General features: G+C 33.8%; 2 protein-coding genes across 4 annotated transcripts in view; one reads left to right on the top strand and one right to left on the bottom strand.

Annotated features, from left to right (window-relative positions):
• The window catches only part of Lim3, a 34,729-nt gene that overhangs the window by 865 nt on the left and 10,669 nt on the right, over positions 1–23,195 (top strand). The window contains exon 2 of one of the 2 annotated variants that reach the window (XM_053749247.1): positions 10,374–10,391. The exons of the other annotated variant lie outside the window; for it this stretch is intronic. Within the exon in view, the coding sequence (XP_053605222.1) occupies positions 10,374–10,391 (18 nt within the window). The remainder of the gene's footprint in view (positions 1–10,373; positions 10,392–23,195) is intronic. 2 annotated transcript variants of the gene reach the window in all.
• The window catches only part of LOC128672171 (cilia and flagella-associated protein 47-like), a 36,137-nt gene that overhangs the window by 7,660 nt on the left and 5,282 nt on the right, over positions 1–23,195 (bottom strand). The window lies entirely within an intron of this gene.

Here is a 23,195-nt window from a genome sequence, read left to right as displayed (position 1 = left end):
CGATAACACTGCACTTAGTAAATTGTCGTACTTATTTTTACACGTCCACCTGTTATACCGATAGTCATCACAAAAGCATGTTTGTTGCGAGAGTATTGTTTTTACATTAAATAATTAATAAGCAACTGGGTAGTTCTTATATACTGGGAATGCTATTGTTGCCTGTCAATTCAAAGCTTTACCTATATCCCTTAATCGCCTCGTACGACACGTGGAAGTCGGATAATTTGTAGTGATATTATTCAAGGGGACAACTACATGCCAAAATTCTATTTACAATTTTATTGTGGTTCGTGTTTATTTGTTGTGTCCTCAACTCATCATGATTTCAGGATATAAATAGACAGTGAAAGTACACTATAAAGCCTTTATGTAATAAAAAAACAAACCATTTGCTATTATAGTTAGCAAGGTCAGTCGGCCAATAAGATACTCATTTTATAAACGTTAAGTATAATGTGATCCATCATCATTTAAAATTAAGCCTTAACTTTTACCGACTTACACCACGTACAGGACCTTGTGTATCATAAATCATAATCATAAACTATGAAATAAGTAAAATTAGTTATTACGCTAAACAACTTTAACCGTTATAGTGTAGCTGGTATCTTTGTGTTTCACATCAGATGTTCCAGATCTTCAATTTTTATACCTCAATAGAAAATGATTTTCAGTCTGAACCACTTTTGGTGTCTTTAGAGTAAGACATAAGCTGTTCCAATTTTATAAAAATATATATACTTACCTTATGTGTTGTACTGTCTTCATAGCTTTACAACAACATAAAAAAATATCCAAATCTGTCTAGTAATTCCGGAGATTAGACATGCGTGTATAAACAGAAAGATATTTTTTTAAATTCTTACTCTATCTTAATCGCCTAAATATTTTTTTTGTAAATATAGTAAATGCACAAAAAATTTTTACTGTATTATTATATGTATCAATTTATTTATTGATTGATAACAATAAATCAATACATATAATAAAACAGTAAACAGTAAATATTACGAAATATTTCTACGGATATCATGTTATCATTAATCGCTAAATAATCACGACTACATGATCAAGTAATACCATTTTCATAAAAGTGGAACCCCTATTATTTCAAAGGTATGATTACGCTTTTAGGGAGTGCTTTGCCGGCGGCGGCGGCGCCGGCCACATGTCTGGTTATTATTCAACTAAACTGTATTACATCGAACAATATTGCTTTGTTATTTTATAACAATCAGAAATATGCGTATCGGCAAACAATCGCAATGGGAATTTGCCACCTACTTGAAGCGTGAGACTGCGGCATGACTTAGGGCAGAATGGACTGCTAAAATACTATGTTCGTTGGTAAATGCACTACTTATTATTGTTGTTTTGTTAAATATACAAAATTGTTACTTATAAATTGATACCATGAAATAAAAATGAGTAATTTTTCCTGGTCTTGCAATTATTTAAATCTAAAATTAAATGAAAATATAAGATGTCGCCTACGGCTTCTTCTGTAAATTGCTTTTACGATAACCTACTACTACACTAGTTCAACCGTTAAACTACTCGGTATACTAGTGGGGATATTATATATGAATATGATAGAGAAAACTATTAGGTATATTCATAAAGTCGGCTAAAATGGTGTGAGAGAACTTAAATTATCAACACGATCGATAACATCATAGTTTCGAGTGCAGTAGTAGGAAGAAGATTGGAGATGTCTCCTATTATGTTACGGTTGGTACCGGAAGTAGGCCGTGTGGCGGCGCGTGCGTGCCGAATCGACTCCTTCCGGTCTCCATTACGTGGCGTGTGAAAAGGCAGGTAAAGCTTTTAATTTACTAATATGAGGACAAATCATATATTTATCACTTTCGAGTGCTACTGTGTAAAACGGTAGTAGATCGTTTCTGTTATCTTGGTAGCTATTGACTGGGTAAGATCCGGGACTAAAACTTTTAACCAAATAAATGACAGCTAGTCAAGGAACTGACCAACTACTGCCATACAGTTTAAGTCGAGTGTAACTGGCAGGAATAAATGGCAATCATAGTAGTTCTTTTATAAATAAATAAAATACCTAAAATATGCTGGTGAAGAGAGAATAGCGATAATTAAGTATTCTACGTATATCAATCGTAAAAACGGCCCGTAGAGGCTCTACAGAAAGTGCTACGACCAAACATATGCTATGCGAGAATAGCATACATACACTTTTCTACTTTTTTGATTTCGGGCATTGCACGTCAATACGTGATACAAATTCGATTATATAAGTTATATATAGTGTTTGCATCAGGCGCAACAATACAAACTTACTCTCAAGGTACGTATTAAATTTCATCATCTTATATATAATTGTTAAAATATTAAAATTAACAGTGTTATTATAAAAAATTAAAGTTTCTTCCTAAACACATTATAAAACACACATTATAAAAAACTGTAGACGTATATTTGTAGATATGACGTTTTTAAGTTACTAGTATTTTTCATTCAGGGTGGATGATGTAATCAAGTTTAACTCATATGCTAATCAGCCCTGAATGGTCTGTATTTTAGACTTAAATAAGGCGGTATAGGTCTACCTATATAGTTTTCTAATTATGAAACAATGTACAGTTAAATAAATGTATTTTATGTTACTTATTAATGATATCAATAACGAAATATCTAACTAGCAGTATAAAACAAATGGCTCAGCGTAGCGGCTACAAGTCGTTACAGTCCGGGAGCTTACGGCTCATCATCCGCTCACCAGGGGGCGCCATCTGTCGACTCTAACCCCTCACAAGTTCTACATTCTACTACTTGTCAAGCTACATCACATTCAATTCTTTACAGATGTAATAAAGGCGATTTTGCTACGAATTTGGTAAGCTTGAAGTGCTTTTGACTGTACATAGCCCACCTGACATTGAGCTACCATATTATTCAGTGCGATTTACTATTTAAATAGAATTCTAATCTCATGGTCATCGAGTTTATAGCTTTATTGATTTAATTACATAAATTTTTTTATAAGATTTTATTGTGTTATTAAAGTACGTATATAAAACGCAGGTTTAAAAATGTGTGATTAAACGTTTATTAATAACTATGATTTGCCGGTATTTTTTCCATTCTGTGGAAGTTGGTAAGTATTTCAAACACATTAGTAGACAGTAGACAAACATATTTTTATGGTATATAAGTACTTTATAAAATAATTTAATTATATGCAACAACCATTATAAAAAAATGCATAGGTACTCTATAAAAACGATTCAAAACGTTTCGACCGCTGCAGCGGCCACCAAACCACCTTGTTAAATTTATTTTAAAGATTAAAATGTACCTAATTTTACCTAATTGAAAGAAAAAAAATATTTTCACTTTCAGCAAAAAATGTGAAACTTCATAACCAGAACTATTGACCATGGAATTAGTAGGTACTCCGTAGTATTTACTAAATCCAAGCCATTGTCATAAATAAAATGACTATTAAAGAAAATAGATACTTTTGTAAAACAAAAAAATACATTTTCTATATAAATAGGACTAATCTACCAACATTTGTCATTACATCACACAAAAAATATTTCATATTAAGTCTTTATATTCTGTTCATGCGCTGAACAATGAAAGTCATAATTTTGTGGGCAATTTTAATAGAGGGTTTCTTTGATTACACGAGAATAAAGGGCTTCTCTCAAAGCTCGGTGATCAGCTTTATCCATTGTTAGTGCTTTAATCAATCAGAGATGCTCGCCGACATTTTACGTTCGCTTGGGGTTGTTATTCGTATTGACAATGCATGAATTTAATAGAAAATAACTATAATAAATATATGAATATAAAAATGAATCTAAAAATCGGATCCAACCTATCTGAATCCGAAACGACTTATATGATGATGACATGAACATGACCAACAAATAATTTCTATAACATGCTTTAATTAAAATATTTACGAGTTTTGTATATTATAACTATACTCACAGCGATTTTAAGTCATTGTACCCCAACAGTGGGGATATTGAAATGGATGATGGTGGTAGTACATATATCATCATTATCATCATAAGGTAAGTCCAGGCGCATAGAAGATATTATATATAGCCCATAGCTACTTAGTGACCGGTAAACTACCCGGCTCAAGCGCACCCTTGTCAAAAGGGCTTAATTTTTTATCTTAATCAGTATTCCCCAATAAATTCATATCAAAACAGTGGGTGCGTCGCGTGGTGCGTGTTTATTGTGGCGCACGGATGCGGAGGTAATTACCTCTACTCGTCCCTTAACTTTTGCTGGCTAATATTTTGATTGCAGTAATTAGGAATTACAGCTGAATGGTATTTGTATGAATTTAAATAAAATACGGAACAAATACCAGAGCATTTAATTATTTCTACTTCTAAGTTGACAAAATTATTTGGCCAAGGGCTGACGATGTCGCTGATATTAAATATATTTGTGAATAAATCACATGGCTTTCGATAGTTTCCAAATTCGGTCTCCGCTCTATTTTAGTATCCTTATTCAGTTATTGAAACCTCTAGCGACTTCGAACTCTAAAGAGCTTAGCTGTTCCTTTCACAATTAATAAAGACAGTTACCTGAATGGGCCGTTAAAGAGCAAATTAAGAAGACCCCGACCCCCGGCTGCTCATTACCCAGGGCTGGTATTAAAAGCGGGCGCCCTTCCGCTAGAATATGTATTTTTACGAGCTCCAGGGCGCAGAATCGTGCATCTTTGATGCGTAAGTACAATCTCGGCCCGGCCGCCGCTGTGCTTGGCCACCTGAGACCAAGTCTCAGTTCAAAACAACTTATTACCTGCTCCATATATTTTTGTATTAGCGTTTCATAACTAAAATTTACTTTATCTTTAATCAATATAACTTTTAAAATTTACAGGAAAACTTATATACAATATTAAAACTGAAAATCACTAATAACTTAAATAACTAAGTACTTAGGTCCAAAAAAATACTGTAATGAAATTAAATGTAATGCGAATTAAAGTGATTTTTTAGCTACAGCTTTAATTTATTACTTAAACAATACTAGCATCAATTACCAACAGATATAAATTTGGGAATATAGATTCGTGCCAAAATACCGAATTTCAGAAGTGGGATACAACTAAATAGTAAATACATTCAAAAGGTGGGTAGTTTTTATCTTTTCTTTTGTTTAACCTATTTATTTCCTTTCCTAAAATTAATAGTGCAAAATATATATTTATTTCATTGTACGAAATGTTTTATCTTCTTTTATAAATTACTTTTTTATTACATACTTTTAATTAATAGATATAAACAAAACGTGTCGACTATTGTCAACTTCCATAAAAGTACATAACAAAAAGTTATATTTCATTGGGGTTCGTTACTGTATGTGCAAGGTAGGTAAGTACAGGGGGTGTGGGGTGGTTCTGTAATCAAGAAGAGTACCCCCCCGTCCCTGACGCGGCCCCTCGCTGAAACCAGCGCAGCCACCTCGAGGGCACTGTCTCAACTCTATTGACTTACAGCTCACTAAAGAAATATTTTTACATTCCCTTTGTTGATGTGAAAAGTCAATACTGCCAGACGAATTCACGTAAAAATATAAAATGGAAAACGAAAATGTACGATGTTTTGTTGATTTATGAAATAAAAAGAGTATACATATATATATATAGTTTTTTTGCTGTATAATATACATTTTTTAAATTGTAGTGTAGATTCTGTATATAAACACAGAATCTATAATTTAAAAAATATGTAAGTAAGTAATAGTCTTTTTCTGTAAATAAGCAGTCATTAGGTATGATATATTTTTCAGTTGGCACTCTGGGTATGAGTGTTATAGGTTCGACTACAAGTGAATGCCTATGATAAACGGATAAATCGATGTTTTTGACAAAGTCCTATTATTCTGCTATTATAGGTGTTTTAAAGGTGACTTAATTGAGATTGTAATCGTGTTTGAAAGAATATAAAAAAATTAATATTGCATTTTGAAACTTAAACGTATTTTTAGCAGCCTCGGAACGTTGTAAACATTGTAAAAACAAAATATTATATTTTTTAATTTACTACTATTGGAGAACATAGTACATATACTTAAAATAATTGCCGGCAAACACAAAATGCTTTGTAATATCGAACATTTGTGCCAACAATTGGCGTGTAATGCTGCTTTTGTAGAACAACAAAAGTTAACCTGTCCGCTCGCCCGGCAGACAAGTTGGAATGATTTTAGGGTTGCCAGAGAAGCAATGACAACCCTACAACGCATTTTCTATACAATCAATCCGATTATTCCGCTCCTATCCATCATTATCAACTTTATTACCAGTTAGTAAAGTCCACGGCTTCAAATTGATGCAAAAATGTTTGTTTGTATTTTAACTTTCCGAAGCACCATGTGCGTAGTGATTCGCTTGCTGTCAGCACCGACGTCATAAAGATATTCACGCGAATTGATTTCTGATTTAAACAATGATTTTTTTTTCTTTTTTTTTTATTGTACTGATATCAACCCAACCCTGTTAAGAGAAACTATTTCGTATTTTCTTCTACTCAATTTTCTTATTCCTTATTGTATATCTCCAGGTATACAGATATTTATTAGTAATTTCTACAAAATAATATTAGTCACTATCAGAATGAAGTGTATGTGTTATTTTTATTACATGTACCTAATCCTTAAAAGAATCGGTAGCCTCGAGGGGTGTGGTCTTTAATCAAAATAGGTAGAAATTATAACAACGTTCGTATTCGTAGAATCATAAAAAACTGTTCCAATTTCATCATATTTGTTCGTCTGTAGTTCTAGCACATGTAAATGAACAAAATTGTTACTTTTCTTTATTGGTAACTTGAAATACGTGTCATAAGAGCTTGCATTAGCTATAAAGTTATGTAGAATTAAATCCGGACTATAAAGTCGCAAATCGAGCGATTAAACGGTCTAATAGCTAATACCATTAAGTGATAAATGCAACGGGCTGTGTATGAATAATTCCACACGACGGATACAATGTACGGCTTTCGCTAAACGACTCCATATTTTCAAAATCCCCATAGAGCAATAATATTCAATGAATCGCATGAAACAGATGCATTGTTGGATGTGAAGAGAGAAAGAGATGGCTATAGGAGGGACATTGGATGGCAAATCCTGGAGATTAGCGCGACGAGAGCGACATGTGGCCTCCCGGCACTTAGCACGCCACCCTCAGAGCACCGACTTGCATGTTTATACATTCTGCATGTTTACCCATTGATATTTATACGGCTATAAAATGAATAAGCACTATCGAGCCAGCAATTTGGCATTAGGTAAACTCTACAGACGTGTGTCTATATTTTAATTCGATGCAGTCATCTGTCTCATTATAAGAAAAATAATGTTAAATAAAAATAAAATATTAAAAATTAGAGTTAAACATTCATTAATTTGCATTCTGCACAAAAAATATGCAGATTGCAGAAGATGCGGGTAAATAAGTATGCAATTTGTAAATGGAATAAATATTAAATTCATTCGGCATCACAAGTGCTCTACCGCTAGCCATGATCGGCACTCAACTTGTCGCATTGAATAAATTGTAACGAATACAAAGAGAGGCGAACAAAGACATTTTCAAAGCTGGTGTCCACTTGAAGTTTGATCGGACCTCTATTTAGGAGCAATGTGACCGTGTGTAAGGCCGTGCGGGTCACTTGGACCCATTCGGTGTCAGCCAGGCGTAACGTCATAGGGTACCGTAGGGTATCCGAGCCATAGTGGAATTGTTGACGACGCCATATGTTGGACGCATTATCGTTCCGTGCTCGCTCTACACTACCCCCTCCAAGATTGATGATAATTCCCTGAATGCTGCATTCAAATGTATTAGGGCATGTAAATGTTATGCGATCACTTAGTCAAATAGCTTGAAAAATCATAGTAAATCTTATTAATATCTATCCAATCGCATTTAATAATATTATACAGCATACCAAGAATTCAGAAATTATGTAATCGCATGAAAGGTATCGCATGATGTTTACTTACATTTGCACTCTTAATTTGGAGAAAAAGTTACATATTAAAAGAATAATGCGCGATTAAGCTGATTCTCACAGACTCATTAAATTACTCCCATCCAGTTAATCGAGATGGTGGCATCGTTGGCGGGTCGTCGAACCTCCATTTGCTTTTCACTTCATTTCATTACATAAAATATTCACTTGCGTGGTGTTTACCTTTATCACTTGTGATTTTGAATAATAACTTGTGATTTAATTAAGAATAAAATGCATCACCTCTTCAGCAGGCAAATTTGAAGAAAAAAAAAGAAGTTATAAGTAACCGATACACAACCTAGGCCTTGTGATATTTTAGGATCGGGTTTAGACGAGCCCTACAAAATATCAATAGGTACACCTGCACCATGTACTTACGTTTATATAATACTAGCTTTTGCCCGCGGCTTCGCCCGCGTTAACATGGAGTTAAGGAAATTTTTCAAGAAGATTGGTTGAGTAGATAGAGCGTGAAGTGGTAACAAACCAAGAAATAAAGAAGCAAACAAACTTACTTTCGTATTTATAATATTAGTTAGGATTAGGATTTTAGTTATTCCCCAGCAAATAACTATAGGTAAATAACTGGACAACAAATGAAGGCATCCTGTATAAAAAATATCCCAGCACGAAACCGAGCCATCTTTATGGCGATAAAAAACGGAGGATGTTGAGAGCTATGGTAGAGAGTGTCATTCGTTTGGCGGGTCGTTTGCACCCTTGTTACGCAGCCAAAACACTCGGCACAAAAAGTGTAATGGAGTTTGGTAATGACCCCCTCCGGCTGAATGTAAATACCAACTGCGCTAAACAGACTTTGTTTTAATACTCTGTGTGTTAAAAATAATTTATTTTGACCTTTTGTAAAATGATATCAAATAAATAATGTACCTATATTTTTATTTGAAAAGATTTATTTATATTTAGACAATTATTATATATATTTAGTTGTTATATGTATATAAAAAATTCCCAAATAAGTCAGCTGATCTGATTATTACAAATCAGCTGACTTATTTGTAATAATCAGATCAGCTGACTTTGGGAAAAGGATCCATGTGTAATGTAAGTAAAACAGAGGCCATGATAAAATTTTATTTCTGTAATACCGTCTGTTCGAGTGTATACGAGTTTTTTTTGTTATTTGCGAAAAAACGGTATTGCCTTACTTATCTGCCTAATTTCACTTTCATTCAGATCAGTCATTTGTTTTCGATGATCGGACTCATGGGTTTTTATTTTTAACTAGATTCTTAATAAATAAGCAGATCAAAAACATGATTTATGTAATCAATACATTGCATTGATTACATAAATCATGTTTTTGATTTACTTTTCACTATCAAAACGTATACACAAATAACAAATATATAAAATGTTTAAACTGGCCTCATTCGAATCAAATGTTACACTAATATGGGCCCGAGGCGAAATGGATCCCCGATTCAATTCACCCTGGGTCCGGCCGGGTTCGGGTGAAAAGTGGGTGAAGTGAAACTGATACTGGTGAGAGATTGTTCTATTGTTTTTTCTCGCGGCTAAAAAGTTATGCACACGCGCCTACGTTTTGACAGGGATGATTGCGATATCAGATTAACAGTTTACACTTTTACTTACCTCGTGTAAATGGTAGCTTATGAAAATGGTGAGAGAAAATGGAAATTCCGCTAACCGCTATATTTTTTTCCGATTATCTTTTTTGCTAATGAATGATAAAGCTGTATTTTGTTGAACACTGATTTAATCAAACAATTTTAATTCAAATCACAGTTGAATAAGTTCTCATTATTCTCAGGCATTCGAGGGTAGTGGCAATGTAATATGTTTCTCCATAAATAAATTCGAGCAGGTGCACACCATACGTGTGTTGGAAGCTCCGTACCTACGTACGGAAAACGAATTGTTTACCAAATTCAATTACCGTCCACCGCAGAGTTCTCGACTGAGATTCCACGATAGACTACTGAATCAACCTCTGGCTTCGCGAAACTTCATTGTTTTCACGTAGCCCCCATAACACATTTTTCTTCTGCGGTATAAGGAAAACCAGGTTTTTGCAGCACATTTGTTGAATACAATTTTCATGGTGTTCAATAACAAAGCGACTGTAGGTTTAGTAATATGATCTCATAAAGAATACGTATTAAAGTTAAACATATCTATGTACTTTTAGATTTTATTCTAAAGTATTCAAAATAGTTTCATCACGAAACAAAAATAGATGTTTTAAATTGGTACTTTCTAATGATAAATGGATTTTTAATGTATAATGAAATTTCTTGATTCCTAAAATTTATTCATTTAATATTGCTTAATCATATTTTTGTCCCAAAGGTCTTATTGATGATAAAGGTATGTCAGTATTTATTTCTTATAGCAAATGAACAATATTGTAGACACTGATGTAGTTTTCATTTGGTTAATGGTGTTTTCAAAGTGTTGATCGATCTTGTGAGTCCATTTTCGTTATGTTCTTTACGATAAAGAACAAAACATATGTGCTTGCTTACTCTAACATTACGTGTAACTCTTACACAACGAAAAAAAACTAGCAAGCCTCTGTAGAAACTGGTCACACATTAGTCTATACTAATAATAAATATATAAATCCTGCCAAAAGATCGATCAATTTTTTTCAGCTGTTTTCATATCCATAACTCATGCGAAATAAGTGTTAGAGTACGGCACCATGGCCGTGTTCCGTTGTTTTGATATCCGTTGACGGACAACGCAGAAATTGTATGGAGAGTTGTATGGAGTTCGATATACGTAGACGCACGTCAATGTCAAAACCTATGGATAACAAAGGAGCACAAAGGAGCAGCACGATGCGAAGCAGCAATGGGGCCTGGCTCTTACAGAAAAAGTCAGTTCGAAATACTTAATAATTTTCTCGAAAAAAACTGCACGTGCTCAAAAAATATAAACATAAAACTAATGCTTCTTATTTGCTTTTATTACGCCAAGTGTCAATCACCCTCGTATTTTGTATTGTTTGTTCCTGTTAAACCCTGTGACGTCAACGCAAAATTTTGACAGTATTCGGTTGTTCATCATTATTTGCTAACAAGCTGTGCTAGAAATATATCTACGTCAAAGATAATTTTGATATAATACCGTTTCAAATGTTATTTTGTACGATTTACTGTGGGTGTTTTTGAAAGCGAAAAACAAATATAATTATGTAAGTGAACTCTCAACAGCTATAATACAAAAAACAATATACCAAAATGTAAAACCAGTATAACCATTAGACAAATAATAGAAAGGTTAAAGGACCACGAATAAGTACTTATTAATATCTATTATGGATTCAACGCAAATGCATATTTTTTTGAAAAATACATATTGTTGTATATAAATAGATACCATATACATTATTGGGCACCTCCTACTTTCGATAACAACATTATTTATTCAGGATGTTTAGATAGAAGATAGGAGTGTGTTTTTACATGTTAAGAAATTATTAGATGTTGAAAGAACAGATTACTGTCACGAATGAACGTGGAAAAATATCATATTTATATAATAGGTACATTGTTCTCTTATTCGTGGAAAATAAGAGAACAATGTACCTATTATAGCTTCAGGTCAGGCTTTATGACGAGATTTTTTAAATTAAAAACACGTAAAATTAAGGATATTTATATCAACAGTAGTCTCTGAATACATTTAATTTTTTAATTGGGAAATGTACGATATATCAACGAGTACATTTTTCATAGCTTTGGATTTCTCAGTTGAAATTCTAGAAAATATTTATTTATTTATAAATCCACAATATTGATTATTTATTACTCACAACATAAAAAATTGTACAACGTAAATATTTAAGTTACTATAGTACTTGAACAGTTTGTCTATTACACATTTTCATTTATGTTTTCTCAGCGTATTTAAAAAGGCGATCCTAAAAAATCTTTTCTTAACAAGGATCTCTGTTATAGAAAGTGACATTAATCTATTATTATCTACCTACTACAATACAAAGTTGCTGTCGATCTAATTACCGGTTTACGTTAATTATAATAGTGACGGCATATGGCTGGTTTAGTTAGCTAACATCAAATCATTTACCGTGTGATGATGCTCCGTGATTACCATTGTTCCTCGTAAAACAATAGGGGGATTGTAGTACACTCAACACTACGTCAATGTATAAAACTTCTCCCTTATTCTAGGTGCATAGAGCTAAATACAAGTTAATATGACGTGCAGTTGACTGTATTCTCTTCTACTTGTTAGGTTGCGCGCTCAACAAGTCAAATGTATAGTATTTAAATTATCTTAACTAAAATTGACCTATCGATTGTAGGTAATTCTAATTGCTTCTTTTTATTGATCTGAAGAATTATTATTTTTTTAAACAATTCATAAACGTTTCGTGATAGGAAACATTTTTTGTTTCTATAATTTATTTAGGTAAGACGCAATATTATATATCATAACATTCAATATACTCATACGTATTTGTTTTTTACCTGAGTCCATAATAAACAGACAACTGTATTTATGAATTAGTAACAAATTGTTCAATCAATCAAATATATTCACAACTAGCTGCATCATGGAGCCTCGCTCTCGTGGGAATTTCGGGATAAAACATACGCTATGTTAACACATAGGTAGGGTTTGTGAGGATGTATGTGTGTATTCGTTTAAAGTATATATACGAATTCATTTTATATACACGAATACACACACGCATCCTCACAAACTTTCGCATTTATAATATTAGTAGGATATACAATACATACCCGATGGAAGTTTTCAATCATTTTCAAATTTTTCAAAGGCGCTTAAGCGCTAAATCAATGATTTAATTTAAAAGTCAATATTAAAAGTTAATTGAAGTGAATCACTTCGCAACGTTGATTATCACCAGAACATTAAACTTACACGATTTTGAATTCCCCAAAAGTGTTGGCGTGTGTGCGATATTATCTAGATGGTCGGGGGCGCCGCCATCTGTCAGACAGATGCGATGACGTCACGCGAAGCCCCGGGCCCTGGCAGGGCTTCAGACACGCGCCCATTCGAATGACCAGCTGACCCATCCTGATTTACAATGGGTTTGAGGTTTGATCCCAAATCGACTATTTTATCACGGAAGCCTGATTCCATGTTAAGGTCCGTTAGGTCTAATGGACGTGGGTGAAGTCGTGGTTCAAATCATAATATACTTAACAGTAATTACATTAATATTTACATACAGGAAACATAGCATACAGGTAAAAGTAAAGCTTTAAATTTATCTTTAAATTTTTTCTGGTTCAAATAAAATAATATTCCGATAAATGATCAATGGCACACAGCATCGCCCGCGTATATAAAGAAGCATAGATATGCAAAAAATAAACAAACACACTTTCGTTGGGATTTTATGGAACAAAAAATGTCTAGTCAGGTAGATCTACAATATACTCCTGTTTTGCTGTATTGTTTACAGCTAATTTTAGGCCTTGAATTACTGACAGTGACACGTAATTCAAGGCCCGGAAATTAAAACCTAGCTCTAGTGGTAATTAAAAAGTCAAGAAATTTACCTTGATGAAAATACAGAAAGCCGTTAAGATTCAAGATCACTGAAGTACGGCAAAAACGTCACTAAAGACGGTAAAAAGAAAAAATAAATACGTAACGAAATATCAAATTAGGGTTGAGTTTCTATTTACTGAACCTAATGCGTAATGCGAGGTGTTAGTATTGTGTAAGTAAGTGCAATGGTGCGCGTGTATGTGCTACGCACTAGTATGCTACGCACTACGCATCAAAATACTACTAGTATGCTACGCACTACACATCAAAATACTACTAGTATGCTACGCACTACGCATCAAAATACCGCCTCTATATCTATCCCATTTTCTTTGTCCGCAATTTTTTTTCTTACCGAGTGTGTTATTTCTAGTGTCCGATTTTTAATCAAGATACTTTAAGCCATCCGCAATGACTAGTAAAATACCAACTACCTTAACCAATTAATCAGGTTTCCTCACGATGTTTGCTACTACATAAATTTAGTAGGATTCGAACTTATGACCTTTCAATCAAAGGCCGGCAGTTTTCTCTGCACCGCCACAGCGTCGTTTTTTTTCGAAGCCTTAAAGCAAAGTGGCATGCTGTGGTGTTTTTTCAATAACAACAATACCCATATATTATCATATCTATCTAATTACTTAGTACTCAAAGCAACCTAATAAAAAATAAATAAATTTTCCATGTAATTTGCAAAAGAACATGGAATCAGCAAATGTGTATGATTATAATGCAATAGAGTTGATTAATGCTACCGTTGATTAGGCTCCTACATTGTTATGTATGAACGTCCGTGACAGTAACTTTGACATGGAAATCTGCGTCCGTCCTAGGCACGTCTTCAATGTTCTAGCTCATGATTTAGCTCAGCTGCTATATGAATATAATAACACACTACTAGCCATTGCGAGTCAGGTTTACAGAAGTGTTCCGTACACTTTCAGCAGAACATTAAACAAATTGATGGTTTTGAAAAAAAATTACAAATACAAGCGTACTATGAAATTTTTTCCTGGAAGTGTCTCAATCGATTTCCTCAGTCAATTTTCTCATGAGCTGTGAACAGAAAAGAAACCACTTCCACTTCTTTCCTACACAATTGCTATCTCGGTAGTAGGTATATAGAAGAACAATTTCAAGATCTTTGTAATACTTGGTTAGCGAATAAATTATATGAATGCTATACTGGCCTAGGACTGAGGAGAGAGGACTGGAGGAGGGAAAAATATATACAAGTTACAGCAAATAGCTGTGTTAACTGTTCACTATTTCAGAATCCCAGTTCCACCAATAAGACCTACACTGGACGACATTTGGATTAAAACCAGTTGTCTGTAAAAAATGAGAATGTTGTAAACATTATTTTTAGTGTTGGACAATAATGTAGAAGGGTTTCGCGAAAAACGTACGAGTATGATTTTTATCTAATGCACAATATTAAATTTGTTACATGTTACATTCTTTGTAATATGAAATCGAAGCTTTAAATCGTGTTAAAACAATGGTATATATAATATTTAAAATATGTATTCGTCAGAGTATACACAGATGATAACTGACATTGTTATAAAAATATCACTTTTAAGAAATAAGACCGTCGCCCAGATAAAAGTGGCTTTCGAGTTGAATACATGGTTTTGTCTACTCCGTAAGGGATAGTCGTCCTGCTCATTTGTGAACTTGCTTATCATGGAAGATAAAACTTGATAGCCTTAGCATAATGAACCACGGCGGGGATGCACGGCGGCGCACGCGACCAAGTGCTGTCATAAGCAGCACAAGGGCATTTTGATTGTTGTCTATTATTATATAATTACCTACTACATAGTGACCACTGCTGCTGACCTTAATAACATCTTCAGTTCTGTTCTATAATATGTTTTTTACAAATTAGTTTTAAAAAATCAACTGGTTCGTTGGATGTCTTACCAAATGTCAATGATGAGGCAAGGCATATTGAAATTTTAATGAATGCAATATACAACATATTTGTATTTGACATTCCCTATTTCATTTCAATACAGATGGACATACTCAGTTACTAAATTAACTGTTTCATCATTCCATCCAGATTTCCTTGAACCTGATCCATTTCCCTGAGTTTAGCCAATCGATAGGGTGGTTCGTAATGAAACTACAACTAAAAATAAAATCAATCAGTATAAAGACATCTGTCTCATTGATGTCACAATTCTTCTTCTATGGGTGCCTCTCCAACTAGTGAAGGTCAGCGATTAGCATGGTGGAGTCCTTCTTGTCCTTAGCTCGGCAGAACAGCTCAGCTGCGCTCGCTATCCCGGTCCATCCTCGGATGTTCCGCAACCTTTCTCTTCGCAGCGACTTTACCCATCATTATTAGTTGTAGAAGGTTGTATTGTTGATACCTAAGAACATGACCCAAATACGAGACTTTACGACGTTTTACAGTGGACATGAGTATGCGTTCTTGGCCAATTTGCTGTAAGACTCTGTCATTGATCACTTTCTCGGTCCAGCTAATAGAGAGCATACGCCTATAAGTCCACATCTCAAACGCTTCAATGCGCCTTCTGAGATCTTCTTTAACGGTCCAAGTCTCACATCTATATAGTACAAGGGGCCAGACATAGCAGTGAAGCAAACGAGTGCGCAAAGTGATGTTAATATTACGACTGCAAAGGACAAAGGATGTCACAATATAGATGTGTCAATCTCTAGACTTCTAAACAAGTGTAGATTGACACATCTTCATTATATTCTCAGCAGAAATTGCTGCTCAGAATCCGGAAGCAACACCAGGTCATGCTACACCGCATTACTTTATTATCGTGAAGTGTATATTTGTGATTTGAATAGACTCATATTTTCATTCTCCATTGTATCTAGCACAAATATTCCACTAATTTATTAACCTTAATTGAGATTGCTGAACAACTTTTTTACTGGTTGCATTCGACATGCTAAATTGAGCAAAAACTACTACTCGATAAACACTTCCTTCATGCATCGCCTTGACTTTGATCGTGAACAACTTGCTTTCTGTTTCTGAGGTATTTATATACCTACATAAATAATATATCGTATTGTTAGATATCTAACTCAGATATGTATGTTGAATAAAGTTTTAGTTTTTGTTTCCTCATGGAAATCCACGAATAAACAAAAACAAAAGACAAATCGTAGGTTCAGTATCAAAATTTAATGCGATAAATGCAAAAATGCGAGCAGTTATTTTGCCAGGGAGCAGAACTAAATGTTAAGCGGAGCGGACGGCATGCACCTGATCTTCAATTACAGCCATACATCGAACACTTTATTCCGATTTTTTGCTTAAAAAATGGCTAACCCAAATTCTACTTTAATGAAATGAGCGAAGAGTTAACATTATGCGTGGCTTATGTTATCGTTTAATGTAAAAGTAATTTAATATAAATTTTGCTCTATTGGATTTAAAGTTGATTTTAGTTTAACCAATATTGCAGAGTCAAAGGTCTCTCACTCTGACCCACAGCCACTGAGGGAATCGCGTCGAGAGCTGCGCTTGCGCCGGGGGCGACGTCACGCTTGCAGCACTTTCTTTTTAAATCACCTCATTAAACCGCAAAAACGTGTTCACAGAAAAATAATAATGGAACTTGAATTCCAAATGAAACCTGATTCTCGGTCCTTACGTCCTTAGTACCAACGACGTCTCGTATCGGGCTTGCTCGCTTTGTTTTGTATTTACCAGAAATTAACTTTTTAATCGCCTTTCACAGTCTTTTTGAATCAAATCTCGAATGAAATCGGACTCCGACTAAACCTGAAACTCGAATCTCAAACCAACCATATAATTATTTATTAATATATTACAAAGATACATAACACTGTTAAATAATTATTATTTCTTATCTAAAAATAATTTCTTGTTAACATTACACAATATGTTTGTCACTGTTATAATTCATAAATATATCATTATAAATTAAAAGGCAAAATACATTTGAGAACGCTCATTGAAAATATTTATTCGGCAAACACTGGACCCTTACACTCGTAAAACCACCCTCGGATAGGGCTGGTAGAGGTAGGTAAATACTAGATCAAAGTCGATAAAACAAATCTCTAAAAAGATTTTCTTCAAGTGGTCACATATTAATTGTAGTATTTTAATCAACAAAGCGTCAGGGTTTGTAGGTAATTATTAGAAGGACCGTGAGATTAAACATATAATTCTTTTGTTTGTTTAATTAATAAACTTTATTTATAACTATCTAATAAAAGCCCTTGTTGTGGTTGATCAAGTATGAGTATTTTCACTCTTGTAGGTACATTTTTTTAAACAATGAGTACCCAATAAAACAGTATCCATCCAAAAACTATTAAAATATATTAATTTGCCTGTATAGGTGTACTTTTATAGTTTAATAACTTATTTATATTCCTAATGATTCGCCAAACTATGGAAAAAAAATCTATCAATTGAATTGTCAGACAGGTAGCTAATTTTCTAGGTAAGTTCATAATTCCGATTTGAATGAAATAAAAAAATAAGTACAATAGAATATTTATATATTTTTGAGAGTAAGTATTGGTGGTAACTTAATTAGGTAGTATTTTAGTTTGGTAGGCGAAACCCGCAAACTTTCCTCCAGCCGGTTTCTGGTTAACTTGTTTGCCAAATATATCATATTGACATAGCGCGATCATTATGGCCGGAGGGCCCACTTATTAATTTTAATAAGTGGGGTGACTTCGGCTTTCAAGGGGACCATGGCGGATACACTGGTTCTGATTTTTATGGTTAAATAAATATAATTTTGTAAATAAATTGACTTGCATATTTTATGCGTTTGCATTTTGGACAGGTGTTCCAAATTTGAACTTACAATTTCCAATATAGTGATTAATTTAGTGAAACGTTATAAGTTGCAGTATCTATCTAAACTACTTCAATCGACTTGAATCGAAAGCTAATTGCTCCATGTTTGATTTGTTATAAATGTCTTTAATTGTTCTCATAGAAACACATAGGTTCATCTAAATAATATATTTAAAAGCTTCATGGACTGAGTCAGACGAACAAACGCCTTCACTGCCAGATTAGCCAAGTCGCCTGGTCACAGCATTAAACAAAACTTTGCTAGGCAAACACATTTAATTCAGTCACGATAGCTGGTCCAATTTTCGGTTCAGTATTCTAAAGTTATTTTTATGTTACGTTCTTAAACAAAATAAGTAGAAGAGCAAGGTCGTTTTGTGACAGTCGTAATATCTCCGGTCTCCGGGGCTACAGCCCCCATCGATGACACCCCATTGTCAGGGCTCCATAAAAGAGTTTCGGCGGAGCCGCGTGCCGCCCGCGGCGCATCTCCAAATTGCGTTTTAACCTAATTACAGAATGATATAATTTTTGGGTTCCGTTATAATCAGATAAGGCTGACATTATCGAATTAAAGCGCCGTTTTCCAGCAGGCGGGATAGCCAACGAGCCAGCATGTAGCGCATCAATGATTCATAATCATTCTGTTAGGTTTAAATTGGGTTTAAACTATAAACTTTGTGATATTGCTGTATTATTTTGTTTCATTGAATATATACAAACTAAAAAAATGTTAATAAAGTTATAGTGTAAAGTAGTAATGGTAGGTACATATACTTGTACACAGTCAATGAACTAAATTAACTTAAAAAAATATTGACACTGTGTTAAAGGGGATTTTTCTATTAAACTCTATTGCATTGGGTAAATCACCATTTCTTTAATGTAGTTATCCGAGCTGTTTTACTAAATATCACAAAATTGGGTTTAATGAGATTGTGATTTTTTTTGCGTTCTTGGGTGCTAATATTATTATAATTTTAAATAATTTTGTACTTTATATTCACAGCAGTAGGATCTATTCACTGGTTTCAATAAGCGTAGACTACATTCAAGTGAATTGTACCAAATCATCCATATAAGAGATTACTTCATGATTACAATTTACAATAGCAAAACGTTTATCAAAGGGCATAGGCCTGGTACTAGGACATCAGTTTCCCATAGTAACCCGACACTGGGGCCCAGCGGCACGCGTCGGGCCTTAGGGAGACCAAATAGTATTGTGGGACAATTTGTATCGCTCAAATGTGAGAACACTGACTTATCATGGAATACTGATAAGGTAAATATTATCTGATTCATAAAATTTTCTTTGATCTACCTGGCCTATCCATTTTCAAATTTGAGTGTTAATGTCAAAAGTACTTGTGAAATTATTTAGCAAAACTCTTATTTGATATTTACAAAATGTTCTTAGATTATAGATGAAAGCTAGTGTACGTTTTGCCTATATTTTTAACTAACTGTTTATCCGCGACGTCGTTAGCGTAGACAGACTTCTACAATCCAAAAATTTTCATACAAATTCAATCATAAAAAGTTATTCTAGTTTGGATCCGTCCGGCATCCGGTCATATACATAATTAAACACAGATAACAAAACTTTACTTCCTTCGAAATGTCATATTATCAGGGTAATTACCTAACAAAAACGAAATCTGATAACTACCTATTTATCACGTGCGGGATTTTTTAACGTGTTACAACGAGTTTCTACTTATTATCATTTGTGTCCAAGTTAACAATAAAATTTCATCGATTTCTTTGAAAACTCCTTTATTATGATAACTCATTGATATTAAGAATTCAAGTGAAATTATGACGTGAAAATCGTAGAGTATAAATAAACCCGAATGTTATTCCTATTGTTGAGTCTGAAATAATATTTCCATACCATGACTATTACAAATAATACTTACTTTTCAAAATTAAAAACTATCGCGTTCGAGCTGTTAAACAATTTCGGTAAGGGATAGTTAGTTAATTTTTTTTTTGTATTGATTCTGATATTTTGTGCATACAAGATAGTTCCAGTAAAAGATCTCATTCTTTATTTTAGACACACAAACAGTATGACTTGATGGACTATCTCAGTTTGTTGTTATATTTTTTTTTTTACTTTATTATCTCGTTCATTCATTCAAGTAGTTACGCCATTATTATTTCTAATTGTGATAAATATCGAATTTAAACTAGTATTTATTTTGGAGTAGGCTTATCCGCGTAAAGTGTGCTTAAGATAAGCTTCTAGTTAGTTTTAAAGACGTCATTTCATTTTTTAAAGTTCACCATTGGTTATAACGATAAGGGTTATCGTGATTGAGAATTCAACTGACGTAAGTTACTTGGAAGTATCTGTCAATATTAACTGAAGATTTTTACATACCTATTATCAAAACTTCAAATGTTGTTCGATAAACTATAGAAAACGGCACTTTGAACCTATTTTGCAAACATCATTATCAATACTGGATAGATGGAGTACTGACGTATTTTCAAAGACGCTTGACATAGAGTCGGGACAAAGTTCGATATAAAAAAAATATATTTTTTTATCACAACTTGGGCTATTGACAGATTTTCTTGAAAATAAATTTCTAAATTTTCAACCGTTATCGTAACCGTATCGACCGTTAATCATCGAAAAGCTAAGGCCTCACGACGGAGAAAAATTTAACGACTTTAATTTTCTAACAAAAATTCTCACGTTCACATGTAATCCTCTTTTTACGCAAGCTGTCTTATCTATAATTATAGATTTATGTGTTCATAGATCAATAAGTATACACCTATAGAACGTAGTGTAATAGGTGCCTATTTAAGTTTTTCTACCTATAGTACCTATATAATTTGAGATGATGCCAGAGTATGAATAAATGGCACAACTATCAAATCGATTATTTTCCAATAAGTCAAATCGAAAACTTATTTCTAATTTCAAAAAAATAAATGAAACTTATATTCAACAGTGATGTAGAAGGAAACATATTGTTTTCGATCGGATTTCTATTTCCTTTCACATAATTTCCAAATGGGTGCTCTCCAATCGCATCCGATCAAGATTTGCGTATGGAAGGAAGCCCCTGAAATGCAGTGTGCTCACTACAACCCTCAATTATGACGGACTCGGCGCACGCGCTTGTGCCCTTGGGAACACGCACGCGACCACCCTTCACTTAGAAAATATAACTTGGCTCAGCGTTTGATCATAATTTTGAGGTTTCATTGATTTTTGGCTAAGGCGTAGGTAGGCGTAATCATGATGGAATTTTAAATTAAAATAAAATTGTTTTATCTCTTCTCATAAAGGTAATATTTTATTTCAAAATTAAATTGAATACGTTAATCACATGACCAATAGGTATATCAAAAAGTGATTAATTTTGGAAGACCTCCACAGTTTAGGTACTTACTCCGCAGCAGTCTTACCATATTGTGGAACTAGCAGTATTGCTGTACCCACATATGTATCAGGGGTCGGTACTTAGAACCGAACTGAAGAATGAAGAAAGACGAATAAGAAATAGAATATGATAGAAAAGGGCTTAGGCTATTATGCATCTAATAGTTACCTATATCAGGTACAAAGTACCTCTCTACCCTCAAATTTGTATTTTATGCAGAATATTTACCTATATCATGAATAAGAAGTGAAGGGAACATTGCCATCTCCTTTCAATTATGAACCATCGTCTCATAAAAATAGCTGACCCAGTGGCCTCTGCCCAGATTGAATCAGACCTAGCACCATAATACGTGGAAACCCGGGGCCCTTGCTTATCCGACGTCCTTATTGAGCGATGGAGTGTTGTACGACGCGATGTGACGCTATGCGTGTGAAAAAGATTACGGCGATATCCTTAACTTGACAACCCGGCCGGAAAATTTTTTAACGTATTTACAGTATCTCAAATTAATACTTAATGGTACTTCTCAGATATCTTATACTAATTCATATACTTATTACTAATAAAAAATTCACAATCAATTGCAAGTCGTTTGTCGAATAATTAATAAGTGGTTAGCAATTATTTTTCTAGGAATTTTAAAGTTACTAAAATATTATAGGTTATACTGTTATACTTATTGTTTCTTTCTAAAATCCATTATGTGTTTTAACTATCCATTATTATTTGTCGTCTATTTTGCATAAGCCCTTCAGAAATTTTGAGCAATAAGGTGGTATACCTATTACTCAAAATGCTATTGCTCTGGCTATTTTTGCGAGTTACAACCGAAACCGTGGTTAGGTCCCATAGCCCTTTTGCGCTTCTTTTTGTGTTCTTTTGGCTGTGCAGTCCTTGAGACTGTCGCCATATTACCTCTAGTTAAGGAGTAAAAATCGAAGTAGCGATCAAATGCCAATAGGCTAAGATAAAAAAATCTCCGTTTGAAAAACAAATGAGTATTTGAGGAACGTAACAGTGGTAATTTACATTATAATTCTGAAGTATTTGTTTACAAATTAGTCTAAATGATTTATTAATTTGAAGCCAATAATACAATGGATTAAAATTTTATTTGTACCTACTAGACTTTCATTATCATCATTCTACAGACCGCGTCACGAAGTATGACAAATAAAATATCTAGTTTTCTTTGTAGGTATGTCCTGTTTTTATCAAAATATACAAGTTTTGTGAAAATTAACCGTTGTCGACAGAGAAATTAAAACGAAAGAGACAGTGCGCAGGGTAGTGCCATCGCAGTCATATTGACATTGGATGCTTTCCAATCTTAGTGGTTTACCGCGTCGCACTATCTTGTCGCAC

The sequence above is a fragment of the Plodia interpunctella genome, chromosome 1, assembly GCF_027563975.2.
Source record: "Plodia interpunctella isolate USDA-ARS_2022_Savannah chromosome 1, ilPloInte3.2, whole genome shotgun sequence".
NCBI classification, from domain to species: Eukaryota; Metazoa; Arthropoda; class Insecta; order Lepidoptera; family Pyralidae; genus Plodia; species Plodia interpunctella.
Note: the sequence above shows the minus strand (reverse complement) of the source record. Positions and strands in the feature narration are given on the sequence as shown.